The 18,576-nt window shown below is 39.8% G+C and overlaps 1 protein-coding gene across 1 annotated transcript in view; it reads right to left on the reverse strand.

Annotated features, from left to right (window-relative positions):
- The window catches only part of MAPRE2 (microtubule-associated protein, RP/EB family, member 2), a 37,925-nt gene extending 19,580 nt beyond the window's left edge, over positions 1 to 18,345 (reverse strand). Inside the window, exons 1-3 of the mRNA XM_009697295.1 lie at positions 18,222 to 18,345; positions 6,237 to 6,382; positions 4,034 to 4,247 (exon numbers count right to left, since the gene is read on the reverse strand). Coding sequence (XP_009695597.1) covers positions 4,034 to 4,247; positions 6,237 to 6,382; positions 18,222 to 18,342 — 481 coding nt within the window. The 5' untranslated portion in view covers positions 18,343 to 18,345. The remainder of the gene's footprint in view (positions 1 to 4,033; positions 4,248 to 6,236; positions 6,383 to 18,221) is intronic.
- Positions 18,346 to 18,576: the final 231 nt, after the last annotated feature.

Genomic DNA, 18,576 nt, shown 5'->3' on the forward strand with positions numbered 1-18,576 from the left:
AAGGGGTAAGGCCATGGCTGCTGGCCTGCTCCCTGATTAACACAAAAACCGCTGCATTTTCAGATTTCTTCAGTTTTGGGTTGTTTTAAAGGCATTTTTAAAAATTAAATAAAGACCACACTCCGCATTTGTGGAGATATAGGTACATACCTATGTACAGGTACGGAAAGCAGCTACCTGATACTATGGGTCTTGTCAAGGTTTAGTGTCAGATTAAAATACCAAAAATAATTCTAACTCATGCCAGTTAACTTTTTGGGTAAGCTTTCAGAGCAGTCCTTAGGGATTTGACCACTTTCTTGTTAACTGAAAGACATATCTTAGTCTACCTCGGAAAACACAGTGTTAGAACAGAGTGTTATAAAGCAGTTATGAATAATTAAAGAGATCAGCACCTCCTAAATCACTCAAAACCAAAACTCCGGCAAAGGGCACTAGAAGAGTTATTCCGTAGAACAACAGAAATTACCTGAAACACATATGAAATTACTAGTAGCTAAATAAATTATTCCTTTAGAAATTTATATATTTGATCAATTTTGAATAGGCATATTTAAAAGGCTGTCAAAACAAAAAATATAGTATGAATGAATACCCATATGTCTGCTTGCTCCTGACACTAAACAATAGATGCATACATTTAGGTATGTCCACTGTACACTGTTTAAAAACTTTTGGATTATGTTGAAAGATCTTCTGGGTTCTTTATTTTCTCTCACTACTGCCTCTTTTTGTTTCGTTAATGAACTGAAACAAGGCAGTACTAAGATTTCAAAACTTCAGTGTTAACATAGCACAAATCACTCAAATCAAAAATGATTTAAAAGAAGAAAATGTACAAAAAAGAGGCAAGCTACTGTGGCAAACTGCTACAGATGCTGGCAAATGCTTGCTGCATTGATGTAAGAGGTTATTGCATCAAGCAGTCCACAATGTTCACTGCTCCCACAACAAAGCCAGTGGAAGTACCGCCATGCCCAAAACCTCAGCCATTTCACCAGACCCAGGAAAGTAGAAAAACAAAATAATCAACATCAAAGCCATAGATAGCAGTTTAAACTATGCCACCTGATGTTGTCCTTACTCATGGGCATGTATTCCCTCTTTAAGCCTGCATCATCAAGGAAGATGAAGCTCCACATGGGGTTGGGAATTCTTAACCTGCTGTAGGAGAACTCATGAGACCTTCTCTTTTTTGCCCTTTTTGTATAAATGGCTAAACCTGTTTTGCTCACATGGGCATATTATGGGTCCTATAATAACTGTAATGAATACTCCTTCATGTCCAGCTAAGCATGCATATGCACAAGACAATGGTACAGAAGAACATCTTTGATGGCAATTTCCCAGCTACCCAGGACTTGCTTCCACATCACCCCAATTTAATCCCAAACAACAGGAGACAACGCACACACAAACTCGCAGACGCATACGGCACTCCTCCCAGAGCATCTTGTATTGACAGACACCCAGTAAGGGCTCCCATCCTTTCAAGCAACCAGGCTACATGACGTGGTGAGGCAAGGCACAAAGGCACAACACATCAGTGAAATGAAGACGTGCTCAGCCAGAAATTGAGTAAACCTATGAATGACTGGCACCTAACTGAAATAGTCCTGCTCTAAAATGCAAGCAGCAATAAAAGCTAGAACTCTCATTTCACCTAGCATCATGTAATGTCTATACCCTGCCTCCTCAGCTCAACGGATAATAAACTAGCATCCTGCCTGTCATACTGCTGGACAACACCTAAGTTAATAATGAAGGAAGCTTTCCATGAAAAAGCTAACTTTCACAGCCACAGGATCTTACCAAAACTCATCACACTACCTCATTTGTCCTATTCCATTCAAGGGCTGGGAAGGCATAGGACATGCTTTTCATACAATCAGCAACACGACGCGAAATCACTGCATTATCTTCCATATCAGCTGGCTGGTTCTACTCCGGTGGCTATTCTATTTTTCTAGGATTGCGACCTCCACAGCTTTAATTTGGATGACACATTTGTGACTTTGGTAAAAACAGACCATCTGCAAGAAGAATTAACAAGCATGGTAAAGTCTGTATTTAGTAGAAGTATCTTTTCCAATTTCTCCATTGGACAACATTGCGACATTAGCACTTGGTTTTGTTTTGGTGGTGGTTTTTGTTTGGTTTTGCTTTGGGTTTTTTTGGTGGTTTTTTTGTTGTTTTTTTTTTTTCCTCCAAAGGGAGTGCAAGATATCACATGGGAAATTACAGCATACCAGGCCCTGAAATTCAAAAGTTCAGACACAAGATGGTGCAAAACAAAGATGTAAACAAACTTTAGAAGCCCAGAGCAGCACTGGCCTGCTACTAGGTGCTCAATTTCCTGGAAGCACTAATGAGCTGAAGGCAGCTGGCCAAGTATGTCCCACTTTGACGTCAGAAATGATCAGAGCAGAATGCTGAAATCCGGGTATGATTCCAGAGCATAAGCCAGCCTAAAACTGAGGGTGCCTCATACCTGCTCCTTCCCTTTGCCAGTACTGGTGTGTATCTGAGTCCACGAGAAGACAGGTCACAGATTTAAGCCAACTGAAAATCAATCCTTATTTGAGGAATGGGTTAGCATGAATAAGGTAAACCCACAACAAACCAATAAAGGAATTAATTGTGTGTGTATGTGTGTTTCTGTATGCACAAACTTATATGCATACAGGCAATCAACCCCAGTAACACTTGTTTAGTGATTTTTTATTATTTTTTTTTTAAATGTTAGCTGCTTTCCTGTTCACTTAACTCTCAGTTATCAAAAAGTGGCATCTGCTTAGTGACCAGTCATGCCCATACTACATAAACACCAAAGATCAGGTCTAGTCCTTTGGCCTGTTCCAGAAACACTGTCATGGTTTAACCCCAGCCAGCAGCTCAGCCCCCCACAGCTGCTCGCTCACTGTCCTCTGGCGGGATGGGGGAGAGAATCAGAAGGGCAAAAGTGAGAGAATTCATGGGTTGAGATAAAGACAGTTTAAGAGGCAAAGCAAAATCCACAAACGCAAGCAAAGCAAAACAAGGAATTAATTCACGACTCCCCATGGGCAGGCAGGTGTTCAGCCATCTCCAGGAAAGCAGGGCTCCATCATGTATAATGGTGACTTAGGAAAACAAGCACTGTAATTCTAAATATCTCTCCTTATCTCTTCCTTCCCCTGGATTTATTGCTGAGCATGACATCATATGGTATGGAATATCCCTTGGATCAGCTGGGGTCAGCTGTCCCGGCTGTGTCCCCTCCCAACTCCTTGTGCCCCCCCCAGCCCCCTCACTGGCAGAGTGGTGTGAGAAATAAAAAAGGCCTTGGTGCTGTGTAAGCACTGATCAGCAATAACCAAAACACCCACGTCTTATCAACACTGTTTTGGTCACAAATCCAAACCATAGCCCCATACAATCTCCTATGAAGAAAGTTAACTCTATCCTAGCAAAACCCAGTATAAACAAACAAACAAAAAGTTAGAAGACCAAGGTATCTTTGAGAAAGAGCAATAGTTGTATGTTGTTCACTTAAGAGGACTAGCGTATCTGAACAATAAGCACATATAAAACCAGAAATATATTCATTTTTTCCTTTGGTCAGCCCTTAAGATTTGGAAGCATTTCTCTCACCATAAAAAAAAAAAAAAAAAGAGCCTGTGCTAGCAATTTCCTATAACGGTGCAGGCGTAAGAGAGGAACACACTCCATTTAATGTTCTTGAATACGCTTACACATACCCCATTCAGTAACAAGGTTAAGTGCCTTTGTCTCCACCATCAGACATCACTGGAATCCACATCGTTTATGTCAAGGGTTCAGTGGAGAAGACCCTACGTGCTCAATAGGGCCGGGCCAAACTAGAGCGCACCACAAGCAGTTAATTTCTGCTGTCTCAGATGCTAAGCCTATGATAAGGTAAAAAGAATGGCCCACCCGCACAAGGAAATAATTTTTCACTAATATTTATGTAAAATGGATCACAGTTAATAATTGTCTTCAGAGACAGAAATGGAATAAAGATGCAAACTACCTGCAGTTGGAGAGTTTGCATGATGAGACTTTTTGGGCAGGTTGAAGATCTGTTCACCGGGATCTGGTGGGGGAAGAGCATCTTGGCCTTGTCGAGCTTCCACAGGGTCGTACTCCTTCCCATCATAGTTAGCATCAAAGAACTTCTTAAACCACTGAATGAAATCTAAGTTGTCTTGAAAGCGCCCTTTGACCAGTTTTTCCACGGGAATTACCTGAAAGGTAGAATAAAGGTTCCAATAATATATCACTGCCATTTCTAAATATAAAAATTGCATACACCCACTTACTTGGAAAAAATCTACTAACTATATGAGCATCTATTCATCTGCTATTGTTTCCTTCCTAAAAAAAAGGGAATTATGGTGGATTTGTAAGTGCTCTTAATAAGAAATAAAAACAAAATAAAACAAAGACCCAGCCTTTGAAGCGGTTATACAGTGCATGTATGTAAGCCTTTGTAACTGCTCCTCCACAGCGTTACTCCGTTCTTATTGTGGTGACAGCCACGATGAACGAAGCTGTTCTGGGAGTAACACTATATTCAGCTAACTAGGGATTTCTGGTTTTAATGGACATGCTACAGTTGGGCGTACTAAAAATGAACAACTCTTCAAAAGGTCCAGACGGGAGTTTCTTGCTCTCTGTCCTACTGTTTGAACTACAAAAACCCAGCAGCTTTTCCAAGACACACTGAAGTTCAAACCAACCTACATTTTGGTAGTACATGTTCATCATATGAATTAAACCTTGAGGTTTTAACCTTGTAATTTTTTTGCATTCTATATATAGCTATACACAGAACAGTTTGTGGACATGCAGAAGTTCACTAAAATGCCTATAAAGTTTTAGTAAAACAAAAGAAAGGCTATGAGGATGTCTCCATATCCTGCAAATTTTTCACAGAAACGAAACCTCCAAAAGGTGTCTGGGGCCAGTATTACAGCACTGAAGATTCCCAGACGCTGTGGGCAGACAAGGACAACAACTGCAGTAGGAGGGTTGCCATGCCTTGCTTAATTCATGCAGCTTATTAAAGAGCCAAGGTAGATGGATCTTAATGTCTCCTGAAAGCATTCAATTTTCAGCTGGAAAAAGGGTACCGAAAACCATTGCCATTTTCATTTCTTCTTCAGGGTTAAGCCAATTGTATAGCATTTTATAAGTCTATGATAGTCCTACAAGGATTAACGTAGCATTTTGCATGTCCTTCCAGGTTGTTCTATTTGTAAGTTAATTCTACGTTGAGAAGATACAGTAAGTTTTCTCCCTACAGAAAAATTGACATTAACTTTATTAGGCTTTCCAATGGTTCACTAGCAAATCACACTGTAAACAGAAGCATCCACCGCATTTCAGGAAACGAGGGTTTTCCAGTACTTTATAAAAGTCTTATGGGACTCTCTATTAAGTCTCCGTTTAAATTTCAGAATAAGGCAACACTAAAAGCCAGAGCAGAACCTTAAAAGGGTATACAGGTAGTGCATCTGTGTAAAACTAAAAGTATGACAACATAACCTTCATTAATCATTTTTATTAACACAGTAATTTATATTGGCGAGTGCATCAAACTCTCACATTCAAGCATAAACCAATACCTTATGGTTGAACAAGCCACTTTCTAAGAGACTTTCATTCTTAACTTTACAAAATCACATGTGCTGTCCAACCTATTGAATTCCTGGGTAAATTATTGCAGCTCTTGAATAATTTAAATTCCTTAAACCCCATTTTGGACAGGAAACATGGAATACTTATAAGAACAGCATATTTCCAAGTAATTTTGTTGAAATTCAGGTCACCAGTAATTTCATTGTATCTAAAATTAAGGTTCACTGATGGTAAGGAATTTCCAACACATGGTATTTTATCAAAAGGGTGTCTGATATTAAGATATAATGAGTTAGGCTGCACAATTCCTCAGTGGACACATGGACTCAATTTTCAGTTTGTACCTAAATGGAGCATGCCAAATCTCTTCTCTCATGCCTAAATACCGTTTTCAGATGATGAAAAGTCAAGAAGAACATCTTCACATATAACTTGCAACTGCATTTCTTTGTCCAAAAGTTGAAAAAGTGGACTCTAAGTATTTTGAAGTTTGTTTCCCCTATTTATTGATTTTACCCAGTTTATACAACTTTTGAAACACGTAGCAATTGAAATACAGAAATATAAAAAATATACAAATACACAATGCCTACCTTGTCCACATTCATTCTTTTAAATGATGCTTGCAGAAGTTTGAAGTTGTGAATGTATTCATGCTCCAGCTTTGCTTGAAACTTTACTTTCTTCAAGCTAATGCACCCTGGGAACAACATGTCCATGAACTGGCAGTAAGCGGCTCCTATAACAAGAGAATGCCTTGACGTTAATCCAGATTCACCCAGCTAAGACCAAATGGCGTTTAATGTCATTAGCAGAAAGCATGAGCAGAAAGCAACCGTGCTGAATAAGTCCCTGCCGCAATTCAACTTAACGCTATGCACCCAAAATCTACTTGTCTAATGTACACTGAGCAGTGTGACATATTGATGTGGGTTTTTTTCCATTCAATCTGGATGCACGACGCACTGTTGTGTAGCATCTGAAGACCCACCATGACTAATGCAAAGTAAGTCTTTCTTCTATTTAAAATGGATGTTCTTGGACTCCCTATTCACAGTAGGACTGTCCATACAGTGAGAAGACCACAGTCAAAATGGAAGTCTCTTAATGAGCTCCCTCAATTCTCACAGCACCCTGAATTCAATCAAGCCACAATCATCCTTCTTCTGGCACTTGTAACTGAATACCAATCAAGTGAAGGTAATCATTTAAGATTATATCAAAGCACGATTTTAAAAAAAAAATAATTTTAAAGCTCCAGCTTGTTAAAACATACTAGCCAGTTCCCAGCCCCCTAAAACAAACATACTTACTGATTTTCAGCAGCTAAGAAAAACATTTAAATAAGCAGATTTTAGCATAGTCCACCACAGATTTCAGAAGCTGGGCTGCCAGCTTTAGTTCTCACTCAAAACAATAAGGTTTCCAAGTGCAGCTTTGAGGGCTATCTGACCTTACACAGTAGTAGGTAGGCATGTGTGTGTATAACTGATCCAGCACAGAGCGACAAGTATATGGAACAATTTCTAAACGCTGTACTAAATAGATAGCCTTTTCTTGTATGCAGGGAGCTTCCTCCTACAGCATCATCATCCTACTGTCAATTGCAAAGTAAGTCTTTACTGTTGACACACTCCAGTCTTTGGAAGTTAAGGATGAAAATGTTTGAGGAAATCAGAGGAAAACCAATTTCAGTTCTTCAGAAGAGACGTTTCTACAAAACGCTGTATAGTCAGCAAAGATTCAGTGAAGTCCACTTCTGGAGCAGAGGGCTGTCGAGCATGCACAGCCCCTGCGCTTGAGCATACAGGGTAGGGAAGTGATTACTCCTGACAAGTTCAAGTTCGCTTCCACAAAAATGACTCTTGTGCATTTAGTGCAGATCAGTTTTGACAAACAAGTGTCCAGATCTCATCTAACAGTTCAGCCTAGTACCAACAACTATTTTTATGAAAAAATAATTCTGCTGAGTGCTCATACAGAAACCAAATTAACAAAGTGGACACCTGGCTTGCCCAGTTTTACAGGAGAGGCAATGATAACTTTACGAGATTTTTCTCCATGGGTATGCATGTGTTTTGACAGGACCAACTTTATGCATGAGATTCTCATTCTCTGTATCCACTCAACCATCATATGAAGGGTTGCAGAGCTCATAACTTCCCAAGAAGAGAACGAGAGTTTAACAGTGGAGTCCAAAAATGTTTCCCAAAATACTGATGAGTTTGCTAAGGGACTTACCAAGATCAAACTTTAGTGCTCAAAACCACTGCCATTTAAAAAAAAAAATTCTCTTCATGTTGCCTAGCTTTATGGGGGAAAAAGGTTATTAAAAAAAAATCTGATTTTCCAAGGACACCTTGTGCTTAGCTGTTTGCAATGGTTTTGATATGATTAGGAATCAAAGTAAAATATTCCCTAAAGGAAAAGGAGCCTTCTGGCAAATTACAAACATCAGATGCCAAATTTGCATCTTCTTATAGAAAGCTATATAAACACAATTAGTTATTCAAAACTCATCCTTAGCAAGAGAACTGGTAAATACGTGGCAACAGGAAAGTGACATTACAATTAAAAGCATGGATATACAGATAATGCATGGCTTGATTACATTTATTACTATTTAATTTCATGCAAAAGGATTATTATGCAATCATTTCATGTTATAAATTGAATTTGTTCCTAACTCTGTCCTTTCATCCTCCCCATACCCCAATTATAAGCTTTACTCTGATATCTAAGTAATTGCCTGGAGGCCTTGAAAGTGCACTGCGCAACCTTTCATCTAGATCCTTTTAGAAAACTAGAAACCCAAAGTGTTCACATGAGACTTTTTCCTCCTGCTGGTAATGCAAATTCCTTCTGCACGCCTTTAGATAGAGTCTTACTAGGCTTAAGACTCCAGTTATGGTATTACCTTGTGTTTTCTTCCCATCATGCTGGCCGTTGTTTCTGTGCGTTTGCCAGCCAGGAGGTGGTCCTGGGTCTGCACAGCACTCGAGGGCAGAAAACGCTGGACTACATCCACATGCCAGCACGAACCTGGTCTCTGATACAACACCGAAGCCGGCTGCTGGGCTGTTTCCCTGACAGCAGGATTTTATTACATTGGCAAACACAATTTATTAAAATGCTCCTTCCTGAAGTAGAGGGGCAACATACAAACGTAGACTGAACTAAACACTGTGAGAGCTACAAAGAGAGCAAACTCTTCCTGACTCCCAAAAGGCAGAGACCTGCCTACCACAGCAACAGGAGAAAGTAAAAATATCATTACAGTCAACTGGGACTACCCAATTTTGGAGGTTATGTACATATTTAATATTATATAGGTATGTATTTATAATTTAGAATGTTACCCTGTAAAGTTTGTCGCATTGCATGTGAATGCTAAACATCAGCACAGCAGAACGGGGATGCTATTTTTTACACTGCCCATGGTTGAGGTTTCCTGGAGGCAGCAGAAAGAGTAGCCCTACTCAAGTGATGCAGGACTGCGATGCCTTTGCCTCACAGCCACAGCACATAGACATCTGGTCCTCTGCGTACAGGACAGCACTTTAGGCCTATTCAATTTACCGTACAACTGATGCTTCAATGCAGATGCATGGGAAAGGAATAATTTTAACAGAATATAAAGAAAATGGCAGTAGAGATAATGACATTATGGCTTGTGACATACCTTTTCCATAATTTACATGAATAAAACATTTTTTTTATGTCACTAAATTTTATTCAAGATTAAAAAACTTCCCTACATTTTCTGCAAAGAAACTCATGAATTAAAAAAGACCAAAAACCAAAACCACGAAACGCCCAAAACCTCAATAAATCTATACAAAGGAGTTTAAAACATACTACCTGTCCAGAATGGTGCTCTCAATAAATCCATCTCTATGACCAAAAATGTTACATATGCATAAACATGCACATACACACAGACAAACAGAAATAATTTGAAATCTACTGAAATGAAAAATGAAAACTACAGCTGGTAGCACTGCAGAAGAGGGATCAATGTTAAAAACTTCTTATCCCGTCTTAGCTAACAAGCAATTTTGAATCACTGGCTGAAAGTTCTTTTGTGTTTTCATCTAGTCTATTGATGCAGCCATTAGTTACAGAAGATATTCACTGGCCAGACTCCAAAACCAACCTGCAAACACGGCTGTGCTGATTACACCCTCAGCAGCCGCTACTTTGGACCCGATGCGGGAGCAGAAAGAGTCCGGCAGCATCACGGAGTTTGCAGGTGTCTGAGGGGCTTCCCACACCCGGCTCAGGGCAGAGCAGGCAGCAAACGCCAGAGGAGGGGAAGGGATGCTGGGGCAGAATTAAGATACCAAAGAATAAACTGAGAATTAAAAAGGTGGTTATTTAAAGCTATTACAATTGAAGAGTTTTGCCACTTGCAATGGTAAAGCTGAAAATTTCTACCAAATCTGTAAAATCAGAATATTTTTGCAGAATTTTCAGAGTTGTAGATAATCTTTCACTAGTCCCCCTCACAGTAAACAATGCTGAACTCATTCTAGCGTTTGTCCTGTACTTTTCTTTCCCTGCTTCTACATTTCCTTCCCAGACTGCCCATACTGACATAGTTTACTCTGAAGCATATGCACTCTGCATCATTACAGATTTTCAGTTTTTCTCCTTTCTCCTCTTCCATCTGGAGGCTCATGAATCCACAAATGCAAACAAGTATTTTCTGGATAATCAAAAGTACTCCTGCTTCTGACTATTTAAAGCACAAGGAAATTAAAGGAGTAACAAGGAAGACAAGAGAATCCTGTTTGCTACAAGTTTTTACTGCTCAGTAAACCTCCTAGATTTCAGCGGGAGAGCAAGATTACATCCTTGGGTTTTTTGCATTTATGTTCATATATTTATCAGGAAAAGGAAAATATTATTTGCAAATTAACTTCTTTAAATATACTACATTTAGTACTTAGCATACTAGTAAAGTATTGAGTAGAAATACTATAATATAAGCTCAGGTATTGCCAAGTTAATATTTGTCCCCTAAAGGAGAAGTCAGGTCAATCCTTCACATCAAATGTCAGTCCCTTGCCGCTCATCCCTGTGTCCCTGAAATGTGTGGGAGCAAGATCCCAGAAAGTGACATAAAACCACAGCAGCCAACATGGGAACACAAAGGGTCCATGAAAAGACAGGGCCTGTCTGTGTGGGGGCTGCTTTATTTTAATTCTGATGTCCAAATCACAGCAAAAGGGGCTAAGTGCTACACTAGAAATTTGTGATGAATGCTTAGTAAGAATTTTGTTCTAAAATGGCATGAGATTCAAGTTTAAACCTTTTAACCAGGCCTCAGTGTGATTTTCACATACTCGATCTTTGAAAAATCCCATTTGGGAAAAAGGCTGACTGTATCTTTTTCTGGAATTAGAATTTTTTGTTTGTTTGTCTGCTTTAGGGAAATATTTTTCAGATAATCTAAAAACATATATTTGGTCACATTAGATACAAATTCCTTTAAATTATTCATTCCCTCTAAAGCTGCAACAACCTGACCGCACATTTGGAAAATACAGGATGATTTGTGGACGTATTAGTCATCAGCACTTCAGTTCAGTAGAGCAATGGTTGCTAACACTGATGGGAAACTGCGCACACCCCCACCATTTCTGTTGCTGGGACGACAACAACAACAACAAAAAAAGGCAGTAAGTTGCAAGGAGCATGCGTGACCTAATAGCTTTGATAAGAAAGGGGAAAAAACCACAGATGCCAGCAATCATTGTTACAGGAGAGCAGCACTTGGGGCTTGCCTTTTACCTCAGGCTTCCTAGAACTGCTTCCTTGGGAGTGATGTTAAGGTAGGTACACAGTGGTAGGTTTTTCACTTAGATATCAGAGCATAGATTTTCATTTAGATTTCAAATACAGGTGTTCTGTTATGCCACTCAAGGTTGTTTTTTTTTAAAAAAAAAAAAACTGGGCATGTCTGCAAGCATAAAGTTGTGTTACATATAGCCACATGTTTAAGAAACAGCACAATTCATGTTGAGCACTCCATTGGAGACCACGGTCTTCAAATTCCTATTTCCATTTCCAGCAGCACCTATATGACCTAGGATATCGGTCAACACAATTCTGTCTCCAACTAAAAAAAAAAGTAAGAAGTTTCAGTCTGTTTCCCAGTGAACGTTCAAGCCCACATCACTTCACCACCTCCTTAGTTGTAGAGAAGCAAGTATTTATGGGGCTGTGCATCAATGGAGCTGCTCTGGCCTGAGTTTCACCCTTCCCTGCAACAGTCTTAGGAAGGCACTTAAAAACAAAAAAAATTGATGCCGATAAGAGTGCAGACCTGCACTCCTGCACATGGTTGCATGAGCACAGCTGTCCCAGCAAGGGCAGAGTAAGTGCCTGCAGACAGACGGGAGCTTCTGAGAGCAACACTGCTGCCGCGGAGAACAGCCTGCAAGAGCCATGGACCTCCTACCAACCTTACCAACGGTCATTGAGATACATGCGTCTAAATGACATCTGCTTCAGAAAGTCCTGTTCCACACAGGTGGGGCATTTGTATGACATAATCCAGAATATCCACTGATCGTTTAAATAATGCACGTGGGAGGGAGGTTTCCCTTCTGTTAACTTGTATTCTCTTTTTCTTAAATATGTAAATCCTTAAGCTGCTCATAAATTATGCACAGCAGAGTCTGATATTTAATTTTTAGTAATAATTTATTTTGGAATGCATTAATTTTTAAACTGGAAGATCAGAACAATTTCGGAAAACACAGTTCCCATTTAACTTAAAATAGCTGTGCAGCTCATGATGCCTAAAAAAAAGTAGCACGCAAAATCTAATAAGCTCTTTCAAAAGGAGGGAGGATCAAGCAACTGACTGCAAGTGAGTGCTATAAGTACTTAAATAATAATTTTAAAAAGTAAAAACCTTTTTAAGTTCTATTCCTCCTGAATTCTTAATGAATGACATTTAAAAAAAAAATTATTGGCTGAAAAATCTCATGATACTGCTTTGCAAGCTTCCTCAGAAAGTTTTGGAAATGATCTTAAATGCAATCATTAACATCCATTGTATCCCTCTAATCCTAAACATCATATGGAAGACATTAAAGAGTCATTGACACTAAGCATCCTCTGTGTTGCACGACCTCAGGACCACATGCCAGTTCCTTGAAACATGGCTTGGTTACAGAGTGCAAATGGGATCAAGCCATGTTTTAATCATGTTTCCAAGTTGCTCTAGAGACTCAGCCTTTGCAAGGCTGCAAACTGGAGAAAAAAAAACCAAAAACCAAAACCACCGATATTTAAACATGCTTCAGCTTCGCAGGCACTAACATATCAGGTCGTACAGAAATCGTGCTGGCGCCAAATGCTCCAACAGGGTCCTATAATGCAGATTTTAGTCATACACATGTAGGAAGTTACGGGATAACATAGACGCTGAGCAAAACACACCTCTGAGAAATGAAAAAACAAATCCTATGCAGCTAAGCCACAGAATACACGCCATTCGCATGTACATATGTACATAAATGATGTGCAGGAGAATGAGCCCTTCTCACCATCTCTGTCTTGCCAGTACCCTTCTTCTCGAGTCACCTCGGCCCTGCTCGGAAAGATCTTTGCTGTGTGCGGGAGAGCAGATCCCGCTCTCACGGGGTGCTGCCTGAGGCTGGCTGGGGCCGGAGACATGACGGCCACCTCGCGAACACACACTGCCAGGCCCAGGGGCTGGCGAGCAGCCCCACGGCACAGAGCCCCAGCGCCCAGGTCCCTGGAGGGAGAACACCTCAGACACCCTCCACAAGCCAGGAACAACCCTCCTCCCTGCCCAGCACCAGTCGTGAGGGACAACAGCCCGCAGAGGCTGTCGTGGAGCTCTCCCCCAAATCCCGAGCCGGAGAGGCAACACCAAGTCAAACAAAGAACGACATCTGCCCTGTCGTCACACTGCTTGCCTTCCTCTGAGATCAGGGCGGCGAAGTACCAACAAAATGTGTGTATAAAGGGACTATATATTTTCACAGGAGGAACGCCAACTGAGATATGGTACTAGCTACAGCAGTCACCACATGAAAAATTCCCTGTGGCAACACCCAGGGCATCTGCAGAGAAAGCATCACAGTCAAATTTGAAAATGCCAAACCACATGCTCTCTTTATAATACGGTCATTTATTAAAAGCAAGGGGATAAAAAAAAAAAAACAAAAACACAAAACCAAACCACCCCACATTTAATCCTTGATCCTTGCATACAAATCCTGAAAGACAGAAGGTCTGTATGCACTGGAGGCCAGACAATTTGCAAGTTTATAATTCTACTGAGAATTTTCAAATGCAGGAGGGGGGAAAAAAGATTCTGTATCTTCCTAGCCTCAAAGGATCACACAAGTATAGCTAAGCCAGAAATTATACCTCACTTCAGGCTGCATTTTCCTTTCTATACACATTTACCCTTTCTAGCTTCCTTGCTCATAATTTAGATAGCTTGTATGCTTTGTGTTGTTTCTTTTTAATTCATATGCAAGCCCTCCCTCGTCTCCGGCCTGACTCTTATTTTGAATATACTCTCACGCAGCAGTCAAACACTCATGAAAAGCCCCGTAACACGTTCACTTGGTATTCCCTATAGATGAAAAACAGCCTTAGTAAAGAAAATTCAGTCATAAGCTGTTTAGTAAGAATGCGTTTTAGGAAGCCACTGTGTATTCATTACAAAAATAGCATGACTCCTAAGAAATAACTAGTGTCGCAATTCATTCGAAACTCCTATTCTCCAAGCCTATGGGTGTTGCACATGGGATCCTATTACATTAAATCCACTCAGTTGTTCTCTATTATTTTTCATTCATGTATCAAATTAAACGCTCTCAAGTCTAATGCCCATCTAAAGACAATGGACTACGCCTTCAGTTGAAACCATGGATTACAAATTTCAAATTCAGGTTAACAACCGTGCAGGAAGTCAAGCCTGGAGACCAAACACTGACAAAATGACACTCACCTAAAGTGCAGAGAATTGTATTGCTTTGAGATGCTCACGGAGATTTTCTCTCTTGAGTTGTCAAAACTAAACTACCAGAGGAGCTGCAGACTAAATTTAGACTCTCCAGGGCTGCATCCATCCATAACCTGGCCTTTTTGGCACATCACTGCTACAGCAGGCATTCAGAAAGCTCAGGGGACACTGCACTTTGCTCGGCCTACTTAGCAGAGACAAAAACACATCTAAGACTCCCAAAGAATACAAATACTTTATGACTAAGCCAGCCTCTTCCTTTGCTGCTCCTCATCCTAGCAGCTCTGTTCCTGTAACCGGCAATTGGGGAGTAGGCTGGTATTGCTACAGCACGTGTACTGTCAAAGCTACTTCTCCACAGCAATGGGAAAAACAAAGTCTGATTGCTTTTTTGGTCTTTATTACAGACACGTTAAGCTTTAGTTATGCTCTGAATAAAGCCTTTACTAGAAGGCAGAAATGTCACATTATTCCTTCTTGCTTAAGCTCAGAATGTCTAAAATTATTGCCAGGTTGGCTGCAAAACGCAGGCACTCGCAAGGTCTCACAGCCAGGTGCTGAACACAAGCATATGCCACATCTAGGCAGCTCCTACCTCCTAAAAGTTACGCTTTCAAGCTTTTCATTCAGCCTTAGCATCCCCCCTCTTCCCTCCCTTGCTTTTTCTGGCCTTGCATTTCTCTCTTTCTGACCTTTCCATTGCTCCTTATCAACGAAAATGAACAAGAACTGAATAGTCATATAACAGGGTGACAAATCTTAATGCTTTTTTTCTAAAAAAGAAGAAAACGTCCATACAATTTTACAGTAGGTTATAAAAATTCAGTTACAGTGGCTCTGCAGCTCCCCGTTAATGCTGTGAAATGCTTCATAGTCGTAAAGAGTTTCCCACATATTCCTTCTCTTTGAAGTCCTGGAGAAATGCTCATATTTTACGGAAACTAACGTTAAGCTGCATGAAAGCTGCCAATGCTTCAAGGAACATCAGCCAAAGGAATGCCAGAATGAATGAGTTAGATCGGCCTTTCTCAAACTACAGTCCATACCATGCTTGCTGGTGCTCTGCCTGGTATTGTCTGGGCATCTGTGCTACTGTTCCCCTAGTTTCCATCCTGTAAACTGCACTAGAAGTACACTAAATGAACTATATGCACATGAAATAAACTACTTGGAGTTTACATGGTAAACTATATTAAATACAGAAAGGTTCCCAAAGCTTCTTGGCCATCTATCTTCAATCCGTACATGCGCACGTCTTGCACGTGAGAAACGAACCATGCAGTCTCAAATGGAAAGTAGTCCGTTAGATTACTGTGTTCGAGTGTCTGCAATAATCTAGCAGAGTTTAGATCCATCGGTTCAGAGAGTAAAGTCCTCCAGACCAGAGGAAGGACTGCACTAGAATGCTTCTTCAGATAAAGAACTACGAAAGCCCCTTCTGGGACTGTCATGAACATTAACGTGAAAGTAAGAATGTGTAACTATCAAGCTCGACTATCAAACCAAATGGGGAAATTCCAATTTACAGCGCTGATCTGTTAAGATACGAAGGTACAAGTATCAGGTAACAACGGCAATTAATACAATCCAGGAAGTTTTAAAGGAAGAAAAGATTTAATTTTATACAGGATGGAGTAAGAGCTCTAAATGCGACAACCTTTTTTCAGTTTTTCCCTTGTGGTGCGTCCCAAAATCCTCACTGGAGGTCACAGAAAAAGTTGTATAAGCAGCTGTATAATGAAATGGGACAGTGGGTTTGTAACAATTTCCATGCTTTTCTCCTGCCTGCCCCATGCAGCTGAAGTATCTCAATCTGATCTTCTTAAATATATGTAACTTATTGTATTCTGCATAATCAAAATTTTCTTAGATCACCTCTCCCCTACTTTGGGAAAGGGTTTTGGGTTGGTTTGGGGTTTTTTTCTGGGTTGGTGGTTTTTTTTGGTAAGCCCACACACATTTAACTTGATGGAGAATTCACTTCAAAAGCTTCCTTTCAACTATTTATGAGCATATAAATAGCTATGCAGGAACAAGTCAGTAACTTGTCTAGTATGCTTCCTGTTTCAAACAATGGCAAATGTTGGGTATTTTGGGATGAGAATGTCCAGTTTCTTGTATCTTTCTATCTCCTTGTAAGTGTGTGTGTATATCTATATATCTATCAATATGCATACATATATATATATATAGCTACATCCATATTTAAACACACATGCACACACATCCCTGTGCGAGTATTTCCTTTATGTATAATTCACCAAAAGAAAATACTTAGGCTAACTTCTGGACATGTGAATATAACATCTCAATTTCAAGATTAATAACTGTTAAAAATGTTATTTCCCATGTTCTATGTCTTTAGTTATTTAGTTTATATCAGTTACTTACACGCACTTTAACCTGCACTTTTTCAACCTCAATTTTATAGTCATTGTGCAAGCCTGCAAGCTGCCTTCTGCAGCTGAGATTTGTTTTTCAAATTTTGAAGAGTACACTATGAGGCTATCATCCTCAAAGGATCTTCTGTACCTTTCAGGTAACATCTCCGAGACAGAAAATTTACCCAGAATGGTAGGAAAATTCAAATATATGAATATGAGACCCCATTTATGCACTTCAGCTGGACCAGTAAATAGCTGAAATGTGGTAATGTGGTTTCAGTTCTATGTACTTAGAGCATTGTCTTCATAAGTAAGATATTCCCAGCATGTCAGTTGTCTGGAAGTAGCGATCTAAGTTAGATCTCCTCCAACATAAACATCTTCAAAATTAAAAATCACAGTAGGAAATCAGAAAGAATCACTCCCCCGGGGCATCTGTATTCTCAGTGAAACATCAGCCTTTGTCTCTGTCATTTCTAGTCATCGTCTAGTTACAGACCCCGCTGTTTAACACGTATCTTGTAGTTGCCACTCTGATTAACCAAACTGCCCAAAGTATTCAAACAATTACCCTTTTTTTTCAGGGCTCATTACCAAATTTACTTCTAACAAGAGTTCAGTTACATTTAAAGAGAAACAGGCAGATTTTCTCGACAAACTAAAGCCCTCACAGCAGCTAAAGGCTCATTTCTTCAAATCCATGTTTTTCTTCACAATCACACTTTGCTCTTTTCCTGCAAAGATCAGCAGGGATTTGAGGACCCTTAGCAGGAAGGAAAAGGTGCTGGAGAATTTTGTTCACCCAGGGTGTCGGTTCTCTGTTTGTCTCTTTTTCAGCTTTGTCCACTCTCCATTTGAAAAGGTACCACCCCGGTAGCTTTAAAACACAAAAGCTTATCACTGTATTCTTTTCTTGCTTAGTCAACCTTTTCATTACTGCTATGTATCTTCTGTTACCTTCATCTCATTCACCTCTGCATTTGTTATGCTTTCTCAAGGCACCTTATCTTTCCATGATTAACTTGAACGCAGAAACGCTTCCTTTGCACATACATTAATCTCTCTTCTCAAAGTAACTGGTTTATGTCAAAGTTAAAAGTTATCTATTTTCAACAAATCAGACTTTTAAAGTAACTTTAAAATAAACATTTGTAGAGCATAGTGTGCTTTCTTACCTGAACAGAGTTGTTCGACTTTTGTGTAGTTTAAAGCTAATATATCATTAACCCATGCGATGATGTCATGTCTGCTCATAGTCTCTTGGGTTATAGAGGTAGAATACACGTTGACCGCCATTCCCCAACTAGGGAAAAAAAAAGGACAAAAAATATTTTTGACATTTTGACAATCGGTTTCTGGATACAATGAATTTACACTTCTTGTTCAAAAAAAGGAAGGGAAAGCTGCATCACTGCACAATCTTCCCTTATTTTTTGAGAAAGGAAGCTTAATTTTTATTTTTTGATGATACATAACCTCCTCAATGTCTTCTTGGAATCTATGAACCTATTTCTCTGACTCTTACTGTGA

The sequence above is a fragment of the Cariama cristata genome, unplaced genomic scaffold (genome assembly GCF_000690535.1).
Source record: "Cariama cristata isolate BGI_N322 unplaced genomic scaffold, ASM69053v1 scaffold5543, whole genome shotgun sequence".
NCBI classification, from domain to species: Eukaryota; Metazoa; Chordata; class Aves; order Cariamiformes; family Cariamidae; genus Cariama; species Cariama cristata.